This window comes from Pseudorasbora parva, chromosome 25 (genome assembly GCF_024679245.1).
Source record: "Pseudorasbora parva isolate DD20220531a chromosome 25, ASM2467924v1, whole genome shotgun sequence".
NCBI lineage: Eukaryota > Metazoa > Chordata > Actinopteri > Cypriniformes > Gobionidae > Pseudorasbora > Pseudorasbora parva.
Genome location: NC_090196.1, coordinates 33,572,476 through 33,590,672, shown reverse-complemented (window position 1 = coordinate 33,590,672; position 18,197 = coordinate 33,572,476). Strand labels below are relative to the sequence as shown.

At 42.8% G+C, this 18,197-nt stretch overlaps 1 protein-coding gene across 1 annotated transcript in view; it reads right to left on the bottom strand.

The window, feature by feature from the left end:
• The window catches only part of spg11 (SPG11 vesicle trafficking associated, spatacsin), an 80,885-nt gene that overhangs the window by 14,904 nt on the left and 47,784 nt on the right, over positions 1 to 18,197 (bottom strand). The window contains exons 26-34 of the mRNA XM_067436955.1: positions 17,875 to 18,075; positions 16,750 to 16,857; positions 13,544 to 13,712; positions 12,249 to 12,463; positions 10,230 to 10,379; positions 6,178 to 6,715; positions 4,863 to 5,008; positions 3,276 to 3,480; positions 1,034 to 1,171 (exon numbers count right to left, since the gene is read on the bottom strand). Coding sequence (XP_067293056.1) covers positions 1,034 to 1,171; positions 3,276 to 3,480; positions 4,863 to 5,008; positions 6,178 to 6,715; positions 10,230 to 10,379; positions 12,249 to 12,463; positions 13,544 to 13,712; positions 16,750 to 16,857; positions 17,875 to 18,075 — 1,870 coding nt within the window. The remainder of the gene's footprint in view (positions 1 to 1,033; positions 1,172 to 3,275; positions 3,481 to 4,862; positions 5,009 to 6,177; positions 6,716 to 10,229; positions 10,380 to 12,248; positions 12,464 to 13,543; positions 13,713 to 16,749; positions 16,858 to 17,874; positions 18,076 to 18,197) is intronic.

Below are 18,197 nucleotides of genomic sequence, written 5' to 3'. Positions count from 1 at the left end.
TTCAATATTTACATGTACACAAAGATGGCATTGGCAAATGTAACTGTTGTTTTTTCAAGTCATACACAACCATTCAAGTGCTTAAAAGCTGCAACCGTCCATGCACAACGCACACAATGGGTCAATCAGTTCATTAAAATATGTATCATATTTAAAATAAATATATCAATGACTTCTGGCACAAGCATTTATATGGACAAAGTATTAATGTCATACAGTGTGCATAGAATATAAACTAATTCATATACAATGAATAAATAAATAGGCAAATGGAATAAATTTTAAAGAAGCTATTAAAAATGGGAAGAAAAAACGAATTATACTACATTAAAATAATCAAATTACATGTGAATAATAAAAATAAATAATATAAATGAAATAAAATGATAAAAAATGATATAAACAACAAAATAAATAACTTAATTTTTGAATGGAATCAAATTAAATTTAAACAAAATTATAAAAATATTATCTAAACAAAAAAAGTACTTAATTTTTTAATAGAATAAAATTAAAATTAAGTTATTTATTTATGTTGTTTTTTGTTTATATTATTTGTATTTTATTCTGTAATGTAGAATAATTAGTTCTCTTCCCATTTATTAGTTTTCCAATTTTTGATTAGTTTACATTTATTCTATTTATTTATTTAGTTTTTGTTTACATTTAATGTCTTACAAATAGACATACAGAAGATGTATGACCGACAGAAAAAGATCTTGAAATGTGGTGGCGTGAGCCAGGAAAACAACTATAGAAATAACTCAAGGTTGACTACCATGTAGGGAACAGTGCTAGAATATATACATGTATAATATATATATATATATATATATATATATATATATATATATATATATATATATATATATATATATATATATATATGTCAGACAGGCCAAGGGACAGGAGAGACATTTTGCAAAACCACTCCGGCTTTGTTGCTTTGGTTGGTGTGAATAAAGTCGTTTCTGAAAACCATGATCCTTTGAGAAACGATTTAACAGAGAAGAAAATGTCCAGCAGTACTCACTGCAGCTGATCTCCGACAGCGGGACCGTCGGGATGCTGTCCAGCAGATTAATGCCCACCAGGTTGGGATCTCCACACAGTTTGGCGAGCTGCAGGAACGCCTCTTTCCCATCCGCCGGCCTGAACATCAGCCGCTGTCCTGAACACACACACACACACACACACGACAGCGATTTCAGGAGCGTAAATTGTGTGTGTGTGGGGTGTGTGTGTGTTTGGGGGGGGACAGGGGGTTGTCCCCCCCTAAAAACTATGCTATGTTTTGTAAATAATATAATGATATATACTTAAAGGGTTAGTTCACCCAATGAAATTTATGTCATTGATGACTCAAATGAATCTCAGATTCAAGCTGTTATGAATCAGTGTATTGATTCATGATTCAGATCGCGTGTCAAACTGCTGAAATCACGTGACTTTGGCGATCCGAATCATGAATCAATTCGCTGATTCATAACCGTTTGAATCTTTATTTGAGGATTGAAAACAAACCCAGAAGAGAAGCCAATGCTGAATAAAGTCGTAGTTTTTGTTATTTTTGGACCCAAATGTATTTTCTCTGCTTCAAGAGACTCTAATTAACCCACTGATGTCTCATATGGACTACTGTGATGATGTTTTTATTCCCTTTCTGGACATGGACAGTATAGTGTGCATACACTTGCATACGCTCTCGGACTAAATATAAAATATCTTAAAGGTGCACTATGCAACTTTCCGTCCACTGGAGGGCGCCTATTCAAAACAAAGGTGTAGTTTGATGACGCCAGGTGTGAGCGCAGTATCTTGGGACATGTGGTCTTCACCTCACAGCCGCCGGAAAGAAGGACTCGGGCAGAAATTACGTTCATGGATGCGGTTATTGACGTTACTGTAGTCTAAAGCAGAGCAGGACCGAGTGTTGTGGAGCTGAGCACGGCCGCTGGACCGATTGTTACACACAAACACACGGCTCGCGAGCACCGGGACTTTTATCATGACGGGACGGGAAACAGTCGCCGGGCGCCTGCACTGATCCGCTCTTCTGGTTATGATTATGAGGTAATGCAGCTCTGTTTATCATATTAGATACATTTAAGTGTGTTTAAAATGATGTTATGACGTTACTCCGTGCGTTCACTTGTTCACACTGCTAAGAGTAAAGCGCTCCTGCCAAATAAAACCTGAAACCGAGGGTAGCGCAGATTTGACGCGATTGACAGGCGACTTCCTCAGACGCTATGCTGACTCGTCCCGGTCCTTAGTTAAAATAGCAATTCTCTCACAATTTACAAATAGTTGGAAACATTCTCTATTCTTATAACTCAACAAAATATATAACACTGGCCTAGTGGTTTTTGGATATTTTACTGCACAAATACTACATAGTGCACCTTTAAACTCTGTCTGAAGATGAACGGAGGTCTACCGGGTGTGGAGCGACATTAGGGGGAGGAGTTAATGACATTAATTTAATTTTTGGTTGAACTAACTCTTTAAAATAAATGTGTAAGTAGTAAAACAATACAAACGCTAATGAACCCAAAATTCAAGCAACCCGTCCCTGAATTGGCGCTAATTCTAAACCAAAAGTATATGATGCGCACGGCCGCACTGCTGATTTGTGTTTGGGTTTTACTCAATATTTTAATAAGTGGCAGATCAGAGGGCTTGCTCCAGTTAAATATCATAGTATAAAATACTATATGGAGGACGCAAGATAATTTAATAAGTATAATATGACTGCGTGGGGAACCTTACGTTAACAACGCTTCCTGTTATTGGTCAGAGAAAATGACAGAGAAAAGAAAAACGGACATTAGATCATTTTTAAGTGCACCAAAACGCTAAATAAATACAAATGTTTTTTTGGTGGTAAACATATCTTTACAAGTATGATTTTGGCTGTATTATTTGTGTCCTCTTCAAAAATGTATCTTTAGAAATGTTATGTTTATTGTCCCCCCCAACTGTTAGATGAACGCCCCTGAGCGATTAGATTCAAGGTTCTTTATTACAAGTATAGCGAAATTTAGTGCAATCCATTCAGTGCCGTCACAAATATTTAGTGCAACTAAAACATCTATATGCCATAAACAATATAACACAATACACACAAAAACAGTGCAGCTAGGCGAATAGCCAATATTGCACAGACACAAAAAAAAATGTAATACAAAGAAATTACACATGATTACACGATCGAAGGCTGTGATAAAGGCTCCGAGGATGAAGCTGACACACACACGAAGCTGATTGCTCACCGGGCTCTCCGTCCTGAAGCGAGGCCTGTAAACCCTCCAGCACCGCGGCGGAGACGAGCCGGGCCACAGTGTCGGCCTTCAGGCCCTGAACGCTGATGAACGCCTGAGCTTTCTTATAGCGGTCCGACTGCTGCGAGAGCAGAACCTTCCTCAGCACCGCCTCGGGCTCCTCAGACGAGATCTCTGCATACGAGCACTGAAGCTCCTGCACACACACACACACACACACACACACACACACACACACACACACACACACACAGACACAGATACAGAGACAGAGAGACACACACACACACACACACGCACACACGCACACACGCACACACGCACACACGCACACACGCACACACGCACACACACACACGCACACACACACACACACACAGAGACAGAGAGACACACACACACACACACACACACACACACACACACACACACACACACACACACACACACACACACACACACACACACACACACACACACACACACACACACACACACACACACACACACACACGCACACGCACACACTTACTGTTATTGAAAGAGACTCTTCTGCTCACCAAGGCTGTTTATTTGATCAAAAATACAGTAAAAACTCTGAAATACTATTCCAATGTAAAATAACTGATCAGGCATAACATTATGACCGGTGCAGTGAATAACACTGATGATCTCTTCATCACGGCTCCTGTTAGTGGGTGGGATATATTAGGCAGCAAGTGAACATTTAGTCCTCAGAGTTGATGTGTGTGAAGCAGGAGAAATGGGCAAGCGTAAGGATTTGAGCGAGTTTGGCCAGATTGTGACGGCTAGACGACTGGGTCAGAGCATCTCCAAAACTGCAGCTCTTGTGGGCTGTTCCCGGTCTGCAGTGGTCAGTATCTATCAAAAGTGCTCCAAGAGGACCAGTGGAGAACCGGCCACAGGGTCATGGGCGGCCAAGGCTCATTGATGCACGTGGGGAGCGAAGGCTGGCCCGTGGGGTCCGATCAAACAGACGAGCTACTGGAGCTCAAACTGCTCCAGAAGTTAATGCTGGTTCTGATAGAAAGCTGGCAGAATACACAGAGCAGCTCAGTTTGTGGCGTATGGGGCGGCATAGCCGCTGACCAGTCAGGGTGCCCATGCTGACCCCTGACCCCGCTGAAAGCACCAACAGTGGTACGTGAGCATCAGAACTGGACCACAGAGCAATGGAAGAAGGTGGTCTGGTCTGAGGAATCACGTTTTCTTTTACATCACGTGGATGGCCGGGTGTGTGTGTGTGTGTGTGTGTGTGTGGCTTACCTGGGGAACACATGGCCCCAGGATGCACTATGGGAAGAAGGCGAGCCGGCGGAGGCAGTGTGATGCTTTGGCCAATGTTCTGCTGGGAAACCTTGGGTCCTCCATCCATGTGGATGTTACTTTGACACGCTCCACCTACCTAAGCATTGCTGAGACCATGTTCAGCCTTTGATGGAAACGGTATTCTGGTGGCTGTGGCTCTTCCAGCAGGATAATGCTGCTGCCGTTACATGATTACAGACCTCTGATCAACAGTGTAGTGTTTTGCAAATGAGTGTGTTTTCGTCTCACCTTGGAGAGCTCGTAGAGGCTCAGCACTTGTTTGCAGTAACTCTTGCCGTTGCAACACTGATCCACGAGCTGCTTGAGCTGAACCAGAACCTGATCGTCGGGCGATGGCACCACCACAAACGACGACAGGCTGCTCATGCTGGGCGCTTCAGACAGAAGAGACAGTGAGTACAGAAGCGGAGAGTAAATTACACTTTAGATGCAGAGCTCAGGCATAATAGAATGTGTGTGTGTGTGAGTGTTTGAGTGTGTGTGTGTGTGTGTGTGTGTGAGAGAGAGAGAAAGTGTGTGTGTGTGTGTGTGTGTGTGTGAGAGAGAGAGAGAGTGTATGTGTGTGAGTGTGAGCAATTTAGATGAGTGAGTGAGTGTGTGTGTGTGTGTGTGTGTGTGTATGTGTGAGTGAGTGAGTGAGAGAGAGAGTGTGTGTGTGTGTGTGTGTGTGTGTGTGTGTGTGTGTGTGTGTGTGTGAGAGAGTGTATGTGTGTGAGTGTGAGCAATTTAGATGAGTGAGTGATTTAGTGTGTGTGTCTGTGTGTGTGTGTGTGTGTGTGTGAGTGTATGTGTGTGAGTAATTTAGATAAGTGTGTGTGTTTGTGTGTGAGAGTGTATGTGTGTGAGTGTGAGCTTTAAATGAGTGTGTGTGTCTGTGTGTGTGCGTGTGTGTGCATGTTCTTGTGTGTGTGTGTGCGTGTGTGTGTGCGTGAGTGTGAGCAATTGAGTGAGTGTGTGTTTGTGAGTGAATGTGTGTTGAAGTGTGTGTGCAAGACTGTGTATGTGTTTGAGTGAGTGCGAGAGAGAGTGTGTGTGTGTGGGCATGTTTTTGTGACATATGAGGACATTACCCATGGCCCCACTTTTCAAAAGGCTTATAAATCACACAGGAGTTTTTTTTTTGAGAAAGTAAAAAATGCAGAATGTTTATTGTAATGGGTAGGGTGTGTGTGTGTGTGTGTGTGTGTGTGTGTGTGTGAGTGAGTGAGTGAGTGAGTGAGTGAGCGTGTGAGTGAGTGAGTGAGTGAGTGAGTGAGTGAGTGTGTGAGTGAGTGAGTGAGTGTGTGAGTGAGTGAGCGAGTGAGTGAGTGAGTGAGTGAGCGAGCGTGTGAGTGAGTGAGTGAGTGAGTGTGTGTGTGTGTGTGTGAGTGAGTGAGTGAGTGAGGGAGTGAGTGAGTGAGTGTGTGAGTGAGTGAGTGAGTGAGTGAGTGAGTGAGTGAGTGAGTGAGCGAGTGTATGTTGGAGAGTGTGTGTAACAAAGCATTTTAGTGTTGGGAAGGTGCATGTGATATCTTAATCATAAGAACAGATGAAAATGACTCACATGATGCCAAACTGTGTCTCGTTTCTCCATCAGGGCTAAAGAGCTCGGGCTGCAGATCGCCACACGCTAAGCCTCGGCACCGCAGGACCAGCCACACGTCTCTGTGAAAGCAGCCGAAATATCGACACACACGGCTGGCCTCGCTCACACTGCCCTGGTTCAGCAGCTGAGCGATCAGAGCCTCCATCGCCTTACGCTCCTCCTCCGAAAGCGAGCATTCGGACTCGAACACCGGAAGCCCGTCCAGGCTCAGATGCGCCGGGTCGCTCAGAGCCCACATTTTGGAGAAGGAGAACTCTTTGAGGAGGCTTTCGAAGGAGTCTTCTGAGAGGGCGGATGGAGCGAATAAACTCTGGCGCTCCAGAGCCGTGAGGAGGACCATCCTCCGGATCCGGCACTCCCACTGCCTCTTCTCCAGCTGGCTGAGGCTCAGGAGGGGCGGAGGAGCGGGACAACGGGACAGCCAGTGACCCGCCAGACCCAGCAGGAGACAGCGCTCCTGGAGCTGAACCAGCTCTGAGTCCCAGTGTAGCGGCTCCTGGCGGGATTCATGGAAGAAACTCCTGATTAAAGGGATAGTTCACCCAAAACTGAAAATGTGATGTTAATCTGCTGACCCCCAGGGCATTCAACATGTAGGTGTGTTTGTTTCTTCAGGAGAACACAAATGAAGATTTTTAACTCAACCGTTGCAGTCTGCCAGTCATAATGCATGTGAATGGGTAACAACTCTATGAGAGTAAAAAAACATGCTTAGACAACATGAACACAAACCCTGCTGCTCCTGACGACACATTGATGTCTTAAGACATTAACCGATCGGTTTCTGTGAGAAACACAACAGTATTAATGTTATTTTTTACCTCATATCAGACGAATCTCATCTAGTGTTCCCATCCACTATTACTTCTGTCTGGGAAGGTCAAACTGGCACGATCATAGATATATATATATATATAGATAACTCATTAGTGCCTGTGCGGATCGGTCAAATGAGGCATCTACATAATATATATATCTCTATGATCGCGCCAGTTTGACCTTCCCAGACAGAAGTAATAGCGGATGGGAACACTAGATGAGATTCGTCTGATATGAGGTAAAAAATAACATTAATACTGTTGTGATTCTCACAGAAACCGATCGGTTCGTGTCTTAAGACATCAATGTGTCGTCAGGAGCAGCAGGGTTTGAGTTCATGTTGTCTAAACAGTGGCGTAACTGTGTTTTAAAAAGTGGGTGGGACATAAATTGCATATCATATTCACGCGAAAAACTGTGTACTATAGCACGTTAGCACGTTGCCCGGAAAGGTCCCGCCTCTTATCATAACGGGGAGATACGCGCGCTCAATGTTATTGCAAAAATGTCTATATTGCCTTATCAATTTGAGTCGGAATCAGACCCGGAGAATATCGAAGAGGATCGATTACAACCTGCTCAGGAAAGACTTCTGCTGGATGTTTCAGAATGGTCAGCTGTCTATTCAGGAGTTTAAACTGATCAGTTTTTCAGATTAGTTTCAATTACCATCTAACGTTAGTTAACAAAGCTAAACAGCGTTGCACTTTGTGTCATGAGTTACATAAACTGTTAAATGGACCGACTTAAATAATAAAATACACTTACCGGTTGTGGCTCATAAACAACGCCTTCTCCAGACAAAGAGGGAACTGCGTCATCTTTTAAGAATAATCTTTCTGCGAATCCGGCATTAAACTGATTGAGATTGAGGAAGCAGTCCTCAGCAAAATGTGCTGCACATAGTTTTAAATTGTGATTATAATTTTCCGGAACCGAGTTAACCATAAACTGTAGCAATTGATCTCTACGTACAGCGTCCGTGGGAAGGCCAAACACAGGTGATTTGACTCCAGGATGAAAATAACAGCGTTTCAATGGCATGACGACAAACACACTCTACAAAAACAACGCTTCCTATTCTCGACCTGTGAGAGCAAAAGGACAACGCCCCCTATATTGCGTGTTCTTGTGGGCGGAGGGTTCGTCAACAAACGGTTTTAGTTGCGTCATCACAGCAGGAAGTGCAGCGGTGTCGTCCAAACCGGCCGCTCGCTGTCGGCTTTGAAAGGGAACTTCTGTTAAATAAAATATCTCGCTTGGCATTGAACTTTGAGCTTTATAATTTTACAGGTATTATTTATGCTCTAACAGCAACATTACACACTAAATAAAGTTTGAAAGATGGAATCGCAAAGAATGGGACCTTTAAGGGGGGTTGATTGCTGACACAATGTTATATCAGATGTAAAATATGTACAATAACAATTGCAGAAAAATTTGTATTAATATGTCCGGAAATCAATCAAATAGTTCATTTATTGATATAGATCTCGTTTAATATTGCAGCTAAACACAATATAGCATTGTGCCAAGATTTTTCACGTGAATAAAGGCAAATAGATTTGCACACTTTGCTTAATCACTGGTCTAGTCTGTTAAACGTGTCAGAAGTTCTCGTTTCTAATCTGCCCTCGTAGCCTATTTTCTCTCTCATCAAAACCGAATACCATCAGTGGCTGTACATCAAGAGCAGGAACAGTTTTTGTGTATTTTGTTTCGTGATCTGACCGGAACAAATAGAAAGTCTCTGCAGCGGCGTTAAGCGTTAGATTAAAGCGCTCGTCTGTGTGAAGCCTGCATGAGCCGCGAGAGAAATCTGCAGCACTGATAACAGCGGCAACGAGCGATCGCCTCTTATTTAACAAACGAACACAATGATGCTCTTCTAGTTAACCAGAGATGTTTTGTTTGTATTAGTTAGGTTCATCCGTGAAGCAAGATGTTTTAAAAAAGTGGTGGGGACATATGTCCCACCCGTAAATTACGCCTATGTGTCCAAGCATGTTTTTTTTTTTGCTCTCATAGAGTTGTTACCCATTCACTGTCAGACTGCAACGGCTGAGTTAAAAATCTTCATTTGTGTTCTCCTGAAGAAACAAACACACCTACATGTTGGATGCCCTGGGGGTCAGCAGATAAACATCACAGGCTCATTTGTGGGGGAACTATCCCTTTAAACCTGCTCCCTCTGGGTAACATTCACAGGAAATATGGCATATCACTCCATTGTTACGCCGATGATACTCAATTATATCTACCACTCAGGCGCTCCTCTACTAGAATTTTAGAATGTTTAAATGATATAAAAACGCGGATGCCGAAAAACGTTTTAATATTAAATGCGGCTAAAATGGAGGTTATTATCTTCGGCCACCCAAATAATTCCAGTCAAGCGCTCTGAGATTCGGGTCCCCTGGCACCATATTCTAAACCTTTAGTGAGACACCTAGGGGTTTAATCCATAACAACCTAAAAATAAATCAGTTAATTCAGTGGTTCGGACCTGTTTTATATCCTGCGCCTGTTGGTTAAAGTCAAACCTTTTTTATCATACGCAGAAATCTATTCTGATAATATATCATTAAAATAATATAATATAATATATAATTAAAGTAATATATAATATAATTAATATAATATAATATAATATATAATAAAGTATATAATTTTTTACATATGCAGAAATCTATTCTGATAATATATCATTAAAATAATATAATATAATTAATATAATAAAGTATATCATTAATATAAAATAACATATCATTAATATAATTTAACATATTATAATATATAATTAATATAATAAAGTATATCATTAATATGATATAATATAATATAACATAATATAATTAGAATAATATATAATATAATTAATATAATATAATATAATAATAATAATATAAATAAATATTATATATAAATAATATAATTAATATAATATAATATATATCATTAAAATAATATATAATATAATTAATATAATATAATATAATATAATATAATATAATATAATATAATATATAATATAATATAATATAATATAATATAATATAATATAATTAATATATAATTAAAATAATATATAATATAATATAATATAATATAATATAATATAATATAATATAATATAATATAATATAATATAATATAATATAATATAAGCGGATAAGAGCAGATGATGTCACCTCAGCCTGAGAGAGGAAGAACTGACACGCGGCCTCTGATTGGATGCGATCCGTCTGGAGCTGCTGATGACATCGCCTCCAGAAGGCCATCCGGGTCTCCTGCCGCTCCCACTGCCGCTTCAGCTGATGAGCGCTCAGATCCCGCCGCAGCTTCAGGACAGGCGAGACAGCCACAATCAGGCAGAGCAGCAAAACCGAAACAATTCCAAAACAGAGAGTCGAACCGTTATGAGTCAGTGAATCGATTCATGATTCGGATCGTGTGTCAAACTGCTGAAGTCACATGACTTTGGAGATCCGAATCATGAATCGATTCACTGATTCATAACGGTTCAAAGCTTTGTTTTGAAATCGGCCATCACTATATAAGTCGTTATTTAGTTTTTTAGCGCACTAACTCTATTCTGGCCTCTTCATAAATGATTGTCGAGCCGCTGTAGTGAGATGGGCTTTGTAACGACGTCTTTAGTGCCTTTATGGGTCTTGAGAGAGGAAATGACATTGGTGTCAATGAAGGCCTTTCTGAGCCATCGGATTTCAACACTAATATCTTCATCTGTGTGTGAAGATGAGCGGAGGTCTGACGGCTGGCCAACCACAGGAGGAATTAATGACAGGATTTATATTTTTGGGTGAACTAACCCTTTAAAGGGTCATGAAACCCCCCTGCTGCAGCTGTGTTTTTTCACACCTTCGATTTGAAAAAGCTTGTTAAAAGGGGAGTGGTCGACTGTGAAAAGGTGGGATGGTATTGTGTGGAAAGAGGGAATGTTTGCATAAATAGGGGAGTGTCTGTCAGTAGGTGCTGAGCGGTTCTGAGACATGTTCTTGGTTCCCGTTGGCATTGTTTACCACAGAGAGATTAAATGAGGGATGAGTACAGCGAATGAGAGAGCTATATGTGGCGTGCAGCAGAGATCGCAAATCATTCAGCTCTTCAAAGTTCAAACCAGCATAATTCAGTGAGAAATGAAAATAAATGTTATTCTGCATGACGAAATATTTTGCAAACGTGATAAAACTATATTTGTCCAAATATGCACGCTGTTTGGCAAGATGAACAACGCGCCGACGTGATAAGAGAACGTGAACCACCCAACATGCGATGTGATAAGAGATGTGTAATTCTAGATCAGGGTAAAAGCGAAGAGGTTTGAGGCTAGTCTCGACCGCGCATCTGAAGCAGAGCGAGGCGCGCTGGGTTGCCGTGACGATCCGCGCTGTCTATCACTCGGCAGCTAAATCTATATCTGTCCAAATATGCAGCACACTGTTTCACTAAGAGCCCGAACACATGCGGTTTAGTGCATGGCTGTGACGACAAATAAAACGGAGAGGACGTGGCTTTTGTTCATTAGCCTACAGATTACAGATTGGTTATTTTGCACTCCTGACATAGATAGTCAACGCTTGCAGGTTCGGCGTGCGATTCCTCAGGTGAATTTTACTTTACCGAGCCTTTGTAGCAAAGGCTTACACAGACGGCGCCGGTTACAGCTCGCTCGGCACCCTTACGTTACTTCGTATCAGCACAACGCCTAGCTTTCCTCCGTGACTTTTCCGCACGCTGCTTCCAAAACTTCCCCACCATATCTCTACAATAATGATGTATGACGAGCCTGACAGAAGTGACTGTCTCATGCATATTAACTAAATTATCTTGTATGCATACTACAGCGCAGGGATTGGACTGAATGAGCTTCATGTCATGAATATACATCGAGAATCGCTCGGAGCGGTCGACGTCAGCATGTGCCCAGCAGCCCATACTTGGGCCGAAAAGGCCGTGCCGACGTCAGCATTTGTGACGTTGCTCCGACTAAACTTTTCAAACCGGAAGACAGAAATCGCTCTGAAAAATGCAAAAATAACTATTTTCACATATGAATACCATTAATGAGTACCCTTAGTGTTTTCAATGATGTGCAGCCTATACATATCTGTTTACATCTCAAAAAAAGTGTTTTGGGGTTTCATGACCCTTTAAAGAGGAGTTCTGATGGCGTGATAGTCCCTCACCTCATTTATGATCAGGCAGTCGATGGGCAGCTCGGCTAACTCTGCGACTCTGCGTGCCTGAGTGAAGAGCCCGAGGTCCTGCAGCTCGTCCATCATCCTCCGGCTCTCCCTCTGCAGGCCGGCGCTGGAATAATCCTCCAGCAAACACGGAGACAGAGGCACAGGTGTGTCTGCCAACACCTGACTCAACTGACTGAGCTTCTTAAAGTCAAGACCTGGAGAAGAAAAAAAATAAAAATATTAGTGTTGTAGTCAAGACCACCTACACCGAGACCAAGACAAGACCTGTGCTGCGTCCCAAATCGCCTACTTATACTACGTCCTAAAAGTATGTACTCTTTTTGTGAAAAAAAAAAATATACTTTTGAGTGTGTAGCAGAAGATTATGCAAGCTTCGGGACTACTTCATCATCTTAAACGGACTCTATCGCTTAGTTACGAGCATCCCGTCACCGTTTAACTGACCTGTCAATCATCACACAGTTCAAATCCTCCACATTCAGATTAATCTCCTGCCGTATCGGAGAGAAATGTAGCCGCTCGTTGATCTGCCGTGTGTGTGTGTCTTTAATGCAGAGACTCTCCTCATGTGTTTGCAGTTTTAATATAATGATGCATTAAAAGTTAATGGCCAAACGTGTCATTAAAAAAGTTCACAATGCTGCTGCATGTGAAATATAATGTGGACAACACTAAATAAATATCTTTTCATCAGATTAAATACTGATAATTGATCACTCAAACCTTTATCTAAACCTCTCTACTTAACCGTCTTAAACGAAGCAACGAGGGTGAAGCAGAGCTCGCTGACAGATTAAACATTCGCCGTATCTGGTCGGCTAAACTCCGAACACATCTTCCCTTCTTAAGAATGACTTCAGTGCCGTTCTTTGTTCTTTTCTCAGAGAAAAGCTTAACTCCAAGTCTTCCAGAGTCGCGGTCAAAGCTGATTCGACAGACCGCCGTTCGCCAGTTTCTGTGTTTACTAGAAGCACGCAAACACAACTCGGCCGTCGTCATTATGGCCCCGCCCACCGACTCTATACACGATGTGATTGGCCCGGCAAGAGTTAGGCGATTACAGCTCAGAAGGGTATTGAGAGTTGCTAGACGACACTTGCGGCAGATTAGATTTGCTGCCGCTAGGGTGCGTCTAGATTTAGCTTTAAACTCAGATTTGCACGGAAAATGGATAAGAAGTTTTCAGTTTTTAGTTGAAAAGAGTGTCATGTAAACGTGCCTTAATTATTCCACACTTGATTATATGAACCCTTGTGACTGTGGTGAAAACTGACCGTTGGATTTGAGCAGCCGCTCCATGTCCACCAGCAGCTGCAGCAGACGCCGGAGCTCGTACTGAGTCCTGCTCTGCTTCAGGAGCGCCAGCAGAAGGGCCGACGCCTGAGACTCCACCCACTGCACCGGCAGAACGTCTGAACTCAACACAACACTGCTGCTCCGCAACTACACACACACACACACACACACACACACACACACACACACACACACACACACACAGACCATACAAACACAGACACACAGAGACACAGACACAGACACACAGAGACACAGACCATACAGACACAGACACACAGAGACACAGACCATACAGACACAGACACACAGAGACACAGACCATACAGACACAGACACACAGAGACACAGACACACAGAGACACAGACCATACAGACACAGACACACAGAGACACAGACCATACAGACACAGACACACAGACCATACAGACACAGACACACAGAGACACAGACCATACAGACACAGACACACAGACACACAGAGACACAGACACACAGAGACACAGACCATACAGACACAGACACACAGAGACACAGACACACAAAGAGACACAGACACACAAAGAGACACAGACACACAAAGAGACACAGACACACACACAGAGACACAGACACACAGAGACACAGACACACAGAGACACAGACACACAAAGAGACACAGACACACAAAGAGACACAGACACACAAAGAGACACAGACACACACACAGAGACACAGACACACAGAGACACAGACACACACACAGAGACACAGACACACACACACAGAGACACAGACACACAGAGACACAGACACACACACAGAGACACAGACACACAGAGACACAGACACACAGAGACACAGACCATACAGACACAGACACACAGAGACACAGACACACAGAGACACAGACCATACAGACACAGACACACAGAGACACAGACACACACACAGAGACACAGACACACAGAGACACAGACACACAGAGACACAGACCATACAGACACAGACACACAGAGACACAGACACACAGAGACACAGACCATACAGACACAGACACACAGAGACACAGACACACAAAGAGACACAGACACACAAAGAGACACAGACACACAAAGAGACACAGACACACACACAGAGACACAGACACACACACAGAGACACAGACACACACACAGAGACACAGACACACAGAGACACAGACACACAGAGACACAGACACACACACAGAGACACAGACAGAGACACAGACACACACAGAGACACAGACACACAGACACACACAGAGACACAGACACACACAGAGACACAGACACAGACAGAGACACAGACACAGACACAGGCAGAGACACAGACACACACAGAGACACAGACACACACAGAGACACAGACACACACAAAGACACAGACAGAGACACAGAGATACACAGAGACACACAAAGACACACACAGAGACACAGACACACACAGAGAAACAGGCAGAGACACAGGCAGAGACAGAGACACAGACACACACAGAGACACAGACACACACAGAGAAACAGGCAGAGACACAGGCAGAGACACAGGCAGAAACACAGACACACACAGAGACAAACAGAGAAACAGGCAGAGACACAGAGACACACAGAGAAACAGGCAGAGAAACAGGCAGAGACACAGGCAGAGACACAGAGACACACACACACACACAGAGAGAGACACAGGCATACAGATACACAGACACACACAGAGACACAGGCAGAGACACAGACACACACAGAGACACAGGCAGAGACACAGGCAGAGACACACAGACACACACAGACACACACACACAGAGAGAGAGACACAGGCACACAGATACACAGACACACACAGAGACACAGGCAGAGACACAGACACACACAGAGACACAGACACACACAGAGACACAGACACACACCGAGACACAGACACACACCGAGACACAGACACACACAGAGACACACAGACACACACAGAGACACAGACACACACAGAGACACACAGAGACACAGGCAGGGACACAGACACACACAGACACACACAGAGACACAGGCAGAGACACAGACACACACAGAGACACAGACACACACAGAGACACAGACACACACAGACACACAGAGACACAGACACACAGAGACACACACAGAGACACAGACACACACAGAGACACAGACACACACAGACACACAGAGACACAGACACACAGAGACACACACAGAGACACAGACACACACAGAGACACAGACACACAGAGACACAGACACACACAGAGACACAGGCAGAGACACAGACACACACAGAGACACACACAGAGACACAGACACACACAGAGACACAGACACACAGAGACACAGACACACACAGAGACACAGAGACACAGACACACAGAGACACAGACACACACAGAGACACAGACACACACAGAGACACAGACACACAGAGACACAGACACACACAGAGACACACAGAGACACAGAGACACAGACACACACAGACACACACAGAGACACAGACACACACAGAGACACAGAGACACAGACACACAGACACACACAGAGACACAGACACACACAGAGACACAGAGACACAGACACACAGAGACACACACAGAGACACAGACACACACAGAGACACAGAGACACAGACACACACAGACACACAGAGACACAGACACACACAGAGACACAGAGACACAGACACACAGAGACACACACAGAGACACAGACACACAGAGACACAGACACACACAGAGACACAGACAGAGACACAGACACACACAGAGACACAGAGACACAGACACACAGAGACACACACAGAGACACAGACACACACAGAGACACAGACACACAGAGACACAGACACACACAGAGACACAGACACACAGAGACACACAGAGACACAGACACACACAGAGACACAGACACAGACAGAGACACACAGAGACACAGACACACACAGAGACACAGACACACAGACACACAGACACACACAGAGACACAGACACACACAGAGACACACACAGAGACACACACACACAGACACAGACACAGACACAGACACAGACACACACACACACACACACACACACACACACACACACACACACACACACACACACACACACACACACACACACACACGTGTTAGCAGAAACACGAGCGGTCCAGGAGAGAGCTGAGTGAGGCGGTGTGAGCTTACATTGAGCAGACACTTCTGGAACTCCAGCAGTTTGTCTTTGGCGCGCTGATAGTCTTTGTAGTCGGTGCAGAACTCGTACATGTTCAGCATGTAGATGAGTGGCGACTCCTGCACACACACAGAGAGGAAGCACACACACACACACACACACACACAGATGGCAGGAGGAATAACATTTCATAATTAAACTGCCATTCAGAACGAACACAGCAAAGACACATTAAACTGATCTAAAGTGTCAGTAAAGACATTTATATTGTTGCAACAGAGTCTGTTTCAGATAAATACTGTTCTTTTGGACTTTATATTCATCAAAAATCTAATTAAATCTAAATAGAAATTTAACAAAAATGAATACAAATGACAAAAGCACGTAAAATAACTTGGAAATTAAAAAGAAAATTGCAAATATAAAAATAAAAATAAAAGCAAATTTAAAATATTAATAAACACTATTTGAATATTACTAAAATAACACTAAAAACGTAACATGGACACCGGAAAAACAAAGTGACCCAAAAATGTCTTCAATATAACGAATTTAATAATACAATAAATACCGGTAGATTCATCGCATGTAACAAAAGTTTGTAAATATATTGTGTGTGTGTTTGTGTGCGTGTATATATGTGTGTATGTACGAACGTACACACACACACGCACACAATATATTTACAAACTTTTGTTACATGCGATGAATTGATTTGACAGTACTAAATATAATATAATTAATATGATAAAAGTAATTTTCACATTTTTTCAAAAAATGTTTCTTATTAAAATATATGTAAAAAACGATTACAGGCCAGCTTACACCAAGAATGATAACTATAATGATAACTATATGAGCGGAAGATTTAATTGTGTCTATTATAAATGCTCACGCTCTTTAAAGCAGGATGGATTCTGATTGGCTGTCGATGTTTTTATCGTTCATCATCTGGAAAAAAAATTGTTCTGAAAGTGATCCAGAAAGTATTTTTTCTCCGTGTCGTTATCGTTATAGTTGTGCTGTGAACTCTGCTATTATTTTACATTCTTTCAAACATTAAAATATCATAGGAAACCTGTTGTGCATGAGAAAAAAACTTGAGTAATGTCTGGTCCAATCAGAACGCCTCTTACCCTCTGGAACAGCTGGAATCCACGAATCAGAGGCCTGATCTTGCTCCTGCACAGGAGGATCCTCCATAAGACGGAGAGGTCATGGAGGTTCCACACGTGATGGGCGGGGCTCTCGTTAATGTGGGCGGCGGCTTCCTGAGTGACATCATCATCGACAGACGTCAGGATCCACACGCAGAGGCACTGCAGCAGCTCCACGCCCTGTCAATCAAAGCTGGACCGTAACTAAGAGCATTTACTCGAGTACTGTTCTTTCCTTGAGTATTATATTTTCTGGAAAATTATTACTTTAACTTCACTACATTTGAAAGACAAATATTGTA